At 48.4% G+C, this 8,358-nt stretch overlaps 1 protein-coding gene across 5 annotated transcripts in view; it reads left to right on the forward strand.

Annotated features, from left to right (window-relative positions):
- CKAP5 (cytoskeleton associated protein 5) overlaps positions 1-7,071 on the forward strand; it is a 109,399-nt gene extending 102,328 nt beyond the window's left edge. For 3 of the 5 annotated variants that reach the window (XM_047775837.1, XM_047775841.1, XM_047775838.1), the window contains 7 exons: positions 740-815; positions 1,542-1,730; positions 1,823-1,960; positions 2,393-2,476; positions 2,568-2,727; positions 6,075-6,226; positions 6,356-7,071. In XM_047775837.1, the coding sequence (XP_047631793.1) occupies positions 740-815; positions 1,542-1,730; positions 1,823-1,960; positions 2,393-2,476; positions 2,568-2,727; positions 6,075-6,226; positions 6,356-6,601 (1,045 nt within the window). In that variant the 3' untranslated portion in view covers positions 6,602-7,071. The remainder of the gene's footprint in view (positions 1-739; positions 816-1,541; positions 1,731-1,822; positions 1,961-2,392; positions 2,477-2,567; positions 2,728-6,074; positions 6,227-6,355) is intronic. The other 2 variants (XM_047775839.1, XM_047775840.1) reach the window with 2 other exon arrangements.
- The last annotated feature ends 1,287 nt before the right edge of the window (positions 7,072-8,358 follow it).

Genomic DNA, 8,358 nt, shown 5'->3' on the forward strand with positions numbered 1-8,358 from the left:
CAGAAGACATTAAATCAGTTGTATGCACATATTTACCTAATAAGTTGATTTATTACTCTTCTCTTAAGAACCAAAGGTGTTCCAACCTGAGACCACAGCTAAAACTAGTTAGTAACTCAGTAAGCCAGCCAATATCGTGAGTTTTCTAGGATACACAGTAGAGTTTGTCAGCTACACCCCTTTTGTTTTGTATTTCACATACATTTCTATCTTTCGCAGCTACTGGAGGCAGTGAACAATAGTGACAGGCTTTACCATTTACCAACTGGTGACTCACAAAGCTTAAATGATGTTTATTCTCTTAATAACTGAGTGTCAAGTAATCAAAGACAGTTTCTGATCCATGACCCTCAATCTTTTTTTTTTTGTCTTTTTGCCATTTTTTTGGGCCACTCCCGCGGCATATGGAGGTTCCCAGGCTAGGGGTCGAATCAGAGCTGTAGCCACTGGCCTACACCAGAGCCACAGCAACGCAGGATCCGAGCCGTGTCTTCGACCTACACACCACAGCTCATGGCAACGCTGGATCGTTAACCCACTGAGCAAGGGCAGGGATCGAACCTGCAACCTCATGGTTCCTAGTCAGATTCGTTAACCACTGCGCCACAGCGGGAACTCCCATGACCCTCAATCTAAAAGATGGGTAGAGAATATTTACAGTCGGCCTTTCAATTACTGATTCTGATTAGGATGCAGGTTTAAAACTTTCTCATGCTGTTGTGTTGGGTTTGTTTTCCAGCGCCCTACTCGTTTTGCTCCAAGACAGCCTGCTAGCAACAGCCAGTTCTCCCAAATTCTCAGAGCTTGTTATGAAGGTGAAGTTGCAATAATTTGATCTCTTTTCTTTCAAAGTGTGAGGAAAGAAGAGTTGGAACTAAGACATAGACTCAAGTCAACCAAGGCACCCCTAAAAAGTACAGTTGCTCTCCATTTTTCCCTTCCTCCAGTTTATACCCCTAGCTCAGACCTAAAAAATTCCTGGCCTCAAACAGTGAAAAGGAAGAGCGATTTTGTAAGTATCTCACCAGTTCTCCTAAAATCAAAAGGCAAGGAGTTTGACAAAGCATATTTCATTTCTTCCTGGGGATAAAATATATGTAGATTTAAGATGTTTGGGTCATTTTGATGGAAGACTCCAACTGAACATAACATTATAATACTATTGTTACACTGCAATAGTGTAAAATATTTTGTCTCCTCAGGTTAGATTTGATTGGGTAAAATGAACTACTCTACCCTCAAGTGCCAAACAAACCCAAGACAGAACTTCCATGTTTTCTCAACATTTAAGGTCCCATCTCTACAGAGGAGGGAGGAGGAACAGAGATGGTCAGATGAATGACTTGTCATACTTGAGCCAGTGACATGGTTGAAGTGAATAAAATTGCTCATATTTAGCGACTGAATGTGAAAGAATGTGCCACATTCCTATCCTTGATCATCTTTTAGAAGTGATCCCAGAAGTTGGGGAAATGAGTAGTGACAGAAATTATCCTCATTCTTCAGTGACTGCTTCTGACTTTTGTTTCTTTTTTCAATAGTGTCTCTGGAGAATGGTTCGACTACTCCCTGATACCATCAACAGCATTAATCTGGACAGAATTCTTCTGGATATACACATTTTCATGAAGGTCTTCCCCAAAGAGAAACTAAAGCAATGCAAGAGTGAATTTCCCATAAGGACCCTAAAAACACTGCTGCACACGTTATGCAAATTAAAGGGGCCCAAGGTGAGTAAGAGCCACCATCATTCCCGAGGGAGCTTGAGAGAAGGTCATGGGTATGGCGCCGCTGTCACTGAACATGCCCGTGTCTCCCTCAGATCCTAGACCACCTAACGATGATCGACAACAAGAACGAGTCGGAGCTGGAGGCCCACCTCTGCCGGATGATGAAGCACAGTATGGACCAGACCGGGAGCAAGTCTGATAAGGAAACGGAAAAGGGAGCATCTCGAATCGTGAGTGTCTTGACCTGAAAGATGGAGGGGAGTAGCTTTGTCAAAGGGATACGCCAGCAGAGCCTTCTAGGGCCTGAGGGAAAGGTCCAGGATTGGCCCAGTCACCTTGAAGTTGTCAAATAGACACTATAACCATATACACGCCTTTTGTCCCTAAGACCGGTTTCTGTGTCTGTGTCTAAGGCACGGGTCCCTGGATGAGTCCACTGAGCTCTGTTTAATTAGGGAAGGATGGGCCAGGTCCTTCCTCGCAGAGTTTAGTTGAAAACCTGAGAGTATTAGTGGTTCTGCTGCAGCCCCTGCAACGCTGGTGCTTCTGTTACCTGCAGGAACATACCAGGAAGGTCTGGATTTTGCGATACTTTGTTCTCATCCATCCACTAGTTCCTAGTAACTAACGTCTAACCAGTCATTCCTTCCTTGTGTCTTTAGGATGAAAAATCATCAAAGGCTAAAGTGAATGATTTCTTAGCTGAGATTTTTAAGAAGATTGGCTCTAAAGAGAACACTAAAGAGGTGAGAGGGAAAGGGTTGACCCAGAGTGGGGTCTGCTTTGTGGAAAAGGGTCCCTAACATTCATCCCCTTCTCTTCCTTTTTGTTAACCAGGGCCTGGCCGAATTATACGAATATAAGAAGAAATATTCAGATGCTGACATTGAACCATTTCTGAAAAATTCCTCACAGTTCTTCCAGAGCTATGTTGAGAGGGGCCTTCGGGTGATTGAGATGGAGAGAGAGGGCAAAGGCCGTATTCCCACTTCAACAGGTATGGTGTCCTCTACTAGCTCCCGGCCTCGGGACCGGAGTGTGTTTTGGTTTTGTTTTGTTGGTTATGGGTTTTTTGGTTTTGGGGGTGTTTTTTTGGTTTTGTTTGTTTTGGTCTTTTTAGGGCCACACCTGGGGCATATCGAGGTTCCCGGGCTAGGGGTCTAATCCGAGCTGTAGCCGCCGGCCTACACCAGAGCCGCAGCAACGCCAGATCCTTAACCCACTGAGCGAGGCCAGGGATCGAACCTGCATCCTCATGGATACTAGTCGGATTCGTTTCCACTGTGCCACGACGGGACCTCCAGGACCTGAGGATTCGATGGGTTTACATTTACATCCACGCCCCTCAGTCCTTCTCAGTCACCAGTATGCTCACGTTGCTGCAGACAGCGTTCAGCTCTGTTACCTGCCTCAGCCTGTCGTCAGTGTTTGGCAACAGCGCACTCTCTGCCCTTGGAGCAGTTTCTCCCCCGGCTCTCACCTCTCTGTGCTCTCAAGGTTTCCCCCTCCCTCACTGACCGATTCTTCCTCTCCCTGAATTCCTAACATTGGCGTCCCCCGGCGTTCAGTCCAGGATCATCACTTCTTTCTTACTCTCATCCCCTTAACTAATTTGTCTGCTCTCCTCACTTTAAATACCATCTCTATGCCAGCAAGGCCCAATTTTGTCTGACGTCCAGCTCAGGCCTCCTTCCTGATCCCCGCTGGTAGATGCGTCACATCTCCGGGGGGTTTCTGGGAGATTATAAACTCAACATGTCAGACCAAGCTCTTCAAAGCCCCTCCAAAACCTGCTCCATGTGCATCCTTCTCCATCTCACCGGCCAGCAACTTCGTCCTTCCAGTTTGCTCAGACCCTCGGCTTCTGAGTCTTCTCTTCCTCTCTGTCGGAAGTTCTTTGGCTCTACGTGCGACACATAAGCAGAATCCTCCCACACGCCTCATCTTCACTGCCACCGCCCTGGTCTGAACCGCATCACCTCTTACACGGATCACAGCACCATCCTGTCCCATCTCCCCGCTGCCACGCTTCCCTCGCTCTAGTCATTTCCAAAGCTCCTCGTTTTCCAAAGGCTCTTTCACTCAGCAAAGCCAAAAAACTTTACAAGTAAGGTCTGTGAGGTCCTACACGATGTGGCCGCTGAGACCTCTAGTACCTCCTCGGTCCTGCTCCTTCCCCGGACTTCCACTCCCCTCAGCCCCACCAGCCCCTTGCTGCCGTGGGAGGCCCCAGGCACACCCCTTAGGCCTTCGCACTGGCGGAGACTCCGGTGCGGAGTGCTCTTCTCCAGGACAGTCGTGTCCCTCACATCTTTGTCACTCGCCACTGTTTCAGTGAGACCTGATTTCAAACTTGCAACCCACTCTTCACCCCCCAAAGTACTTACCTCCTCCTAACATACGATACAATGTTTATTAATTGTTTGATGTCTATCTCTGCTAGAATTTAAAATCCACAAGTGTAAAGGTTTTTGTCTCTTGTTGCCTGGCACTTAGTAGGTATTTGTTGGATGATGGGAACGAATGCTTCTCCTGATGTTAAGCTGAACTATTACTGTCCCCACAATGAAAAGCTGATGCTGGAGAATTCCTGTCCACAGGATCTAGAGACAAAAGGAAGACTTAAGAGGTGTCAGTTACAGAAAATAGCTGTTAAGAGCCTTAAACCAAAAAAAGACCCACCTGCCAAAGTTCCCTGTCAGCATGCAGAAGAGCCTGCACGCTGGTCCTGCATTTAGTTCTTTCCGAGTTCAGTTTAGCTCACCTGCTCTTAAGCTCTAAAGTATGTTTGCCTGTGAAACGCCGTTCCTCTGTGGTTTTCAGATCAATTATATTCACTCACCATGTAACTTTCTAGGCTGCAGCTTCAGTTGTGTTCCCTTAAGTCATTTCTTGGTGGTGGTGGTGGTGGTTTTAACACCTTAAATCACCCTTCTCCAGGACCTGGCGTCTTTTTCCTAGAGCACAGTGAGCGCAGCGTGCAGGGGCCGTGTGTGGACACATCATGGTTGAGCTGATCAGGGTGGAGCCTCCTTTTCTCTTTCCAGAGTCCTTTCTGGCGACGATGGACAAGCACGTGCCCCACTGCTTACCGGACGCCTTGAAGTGTTCAGACACCCTACTGCCGCCTTTTACATTACTCTTCATTTTCACCCTCTCAGGGTGTTCTCATCTGTACATTAAAGGGTTCCTTTTTCCCCCAGAATATCTGGTTTCATTTTTCTTTTTACTGTAAGAGTTTTTCTTCCCAGAGCTTTATCTTTCTGCTTCTGTAATGCCTCTTCGTTGATACCATATTGGATATTTTAAATGCCTGCATTTTGTGATTATTCCTTCTCAGAAATATAGAATCGTGATTATTTTTGTTGGTTTGGTTTGGTTTTCCCCTCTCCTGCCAAAATACTGATCTCAGGTGCTCTATTTCCTATCCCTTCTTTGTTGGACACCTCAGTTCCCCCCTCTTCTTCATGAATACACAGTAGCTTCAAGCTCCTTGCTGTCCTACCCCATTTGAACAAGAGCTTCCCCCTCTGCATCACCTGCTCCAGACCTAGTCTAATGCTTTTTTTTTTTTTTTTTTTAATCTTTTTGTCCTTTTAGGGCCACACCCACGGCATACGGAGGTTCCCAGGCTAGGGGTCTAATTGGAGCTGTAGCCACTGGCCTACGCCAGAGCCACAGCAATGCCAGATCTGAGCCGCGTCTGCAACCTACACCACAGCTCATGGCAACGCCGGATCCTTAACCCACTGAGCAAGGCCAGGGATCGAACCCGCAACCTCATGGTTCCTAGTCGGATTCGTTTCTACTGCGCCACAGTGGGAACCCCCTAGTCTAATTCTCACAGACATTTAAAGTCCTTAGGTTCAGAGTTCCTTTACGGCGCAGTGGGTTAAGGATCCAGCATTGCCACTGCAGCGGCGTGGATCCCTGTTGAGGCTTGGGTTCAGTACCTGGCCTGGCCCGGGGATTTCCATATGCCGCAGGTGTGGCAAAAAAAAACAAAACTTTTTTTAAGTTCTAAGATTCTTCACACGGGCACTTACTGTACACTCAGGAGTAGCTCCTGCTTTGGGGGGTTGCCCCTTATGCCCCAGGATGTAGATGGTGGCCCAGCCTAACTCCATTGCTCCCTGTGTCAGCAGTGGAAGTTCTCATTAAGCGTTTCTCGGGTGTTTGAGAGCACCCTTTATCATCATCCCCAGATGGATTCTTGTCAGCTTTTTAGTTTTCAAGTACAGTGGTGATATGCAAGCCCCAGGTTGTCCCCTTTGGTGGCAGATCAACGAGGGCAGTCTGGGATGGGGGTAGATCTGAATATTCCCTTCTACCTTTGCTCCTTAGGCATCTCCCCTCAGATGGAGGTCACGTGTGTGCCCCCTCCCACAAGCACGGTGTCCTCCATAGGTAACACAAACGGCGAGGAGGTGGGACCATCCGTCTACCTGGAGAGGCTCAAGATCCTCCGACAGCGATGTGGTCTGGACAATACGAAGGTACGGCTCCTCCGCTGCTCTGGGGCCGGGCGGGCAGGGGCGGGCTGGCGGGGGAGCCGCCCAGCCTTGGCGCGCGTTGGTCCAGCGCCGCATCCCGACGCGCCTGGACAATGTCTCTTCTCTCGACAGCAGGATGACCGGCCTCCGCTGACCTCTTTGCTCTCCAAACCAGCAGTTCCTCCCGTTGCCTCCTCCACAGACATGCTGCACAGCAAACTCTCTCAGCTCCGGGAGTCACGGGAGCAGCACCAGCACTCAGACCTGGATTCCAACCAGACTCACCCTTCAGGAACCATGACCACATCCTCCTCCTCCACAGCTAACATCGATGACTTGAAAAAAAGACTGGAGAGAATAAAGAGCAGTCGCAAATGAAGCCGCCCCACTTCCCTGGCCCCTGCCGCTTTAGTTTACTAAACTAGGAGTCCTCATAGGTTAAGCGGCCTTGGCAGGCCTAGTGTACACAAACTGGGTATATGTATCATACCGTGGACCTGGGGGAGGAGTCGTTGTGGCACAAGCATTTGCACATCTCTGCTTCTCTCCGCCAGCATCCTGCCTCTAGAAGACTGTCTGTGTCTTAGTTTAGTGTACAGACCTGTAAACAGCTGCCCTCCGCTCAGCTCTGACTAGTTTCCATTTCCTTTTTTGTTCTGTTTTTAATTGCTCATTTGTAAAGTTGTCCTAATCTTTCCTAGCTTTTAACTCTTAGAAACTCTTTACTAGTTTTCCTTTGAGTTTGTGAGCTCTTCTTGTAGCCCAGAAGGGTCGCTGTATTCTGTATGAACGCATGGCATGATACAACTAATTTAAGAGTCTTTTATAAATAAAGTTTGCATTAACTATAACGGCCTCCCAAGATGCTCCATGTCGGGGAGTGTTGGGCAGCTCAGAGCCACCTGTTCTTGGGACCCGCTGGGGATTCAGCCAGTTAGAGAAAGTTTCGTAATTGCTCCTTAAAGGGGTGAACATGTTCTTGGCTCACAGACTTGACCCTTTCACTCCCTTGGAATAAGAGGAACTCACCTCTCCTGCTTTCCACATGCAGCCCCTCGGGGAGCAAAGAAATCGCCTTCGTCTCTCTTTTGAGACTTTAGTCACAACACGACTTCCGTCCCACCATCACCGCAGATCCAAGGAGATCTTAGACTTCCTACCACTTTGCCGCCCAAATGCATGGGACATTGTGACCAAGGGTTAACTAGGCCTCAGTGGCTGTCACACCACAACTAGATTTGGGGTCATCTGACTAAAGGACTAGGGGAGAGCATAGTGCTTTCCTGCCGGGTTAACGAGTTTCCTTGAATCGAGACTAACAGTTGCTTCACACTCAGTGAAGACTAGAAGGGAACTGAGGACTCACCCCGCAGCACATTCCACAGGCCTCCTTCCACAGAAACCCTCTTTAGTAACCGAGGTTCTGGAATGCTGTTGGACTCAGGTGGGAGAATTTCGGGAAAATCATGAAGTCCCCAAGAACTTTTCTGTTGCTTTTTAGGGCCACACCTGTGGCACGTGGAAGTTCCTGTACTAGGGGGTCAAATCAGAGCTGCAGAGTCACAGCCACAGCAACGCAAGATCTGAGCCGCGACTGCAACCTACACTGCAGCTCAAGGCAACGCCGGATCCACTGAGCGAGGCCAGGGATCAAACCCGCATCCTCATGGATACAGTCGGGTTCGTAACCAGCTGAGCCACAATAGGAATGATGCCAGGAATTTTTTTACACCAGCTTTTACTCAACTGGTGTACAAGAAATGAGAGATTGATGGAAAAGGAATCCTCTTGATTCTAGTCATGATTTTCAAGTGGTGCCTATGCTGCCTGAAATTAGAAATTAAACCTGCTTGCCTTCATTACAATGGGACTGGAAGTAGGCCTTCACTGAAGGGACCACAGAGGGAGTTCACTGCTGTAGAAAAGATACATAATTCAGGAGTTCCCATTGTGGTGCAGGAAGACAAATCCAACTAGGGATCAGGAGATTGCAGATTCAGTCCCTGGCCTCGCTCAGTGGGTTAAGGATCCAGTGTTGCCGTGAGCTGTGGTGTAGGTGGCAGACGTGGCTCGGATCCTGCGTTGCTGTGGCTCTGGCGTAGGCCGGCAGCTGCAGCTCCAATTTGACCCCTAGC

The sequence above is a fragment of the Phacochoerus africanus genome, chromosome 4, assembly GCF_016906955.1.
Source record: "Phacochoerus africanus isolate WHEZ1 chromosome 4, ROS_Pafr_v1, whole genome shotgun sequence".
Classification (NCBI taxonomy): domain Eukaryota; kingdom Metazoa; phylum Chordata; class Mammalia; order Artiodactyla; family Suidae; genus Phacochoerus; species Phacochoerus africanus.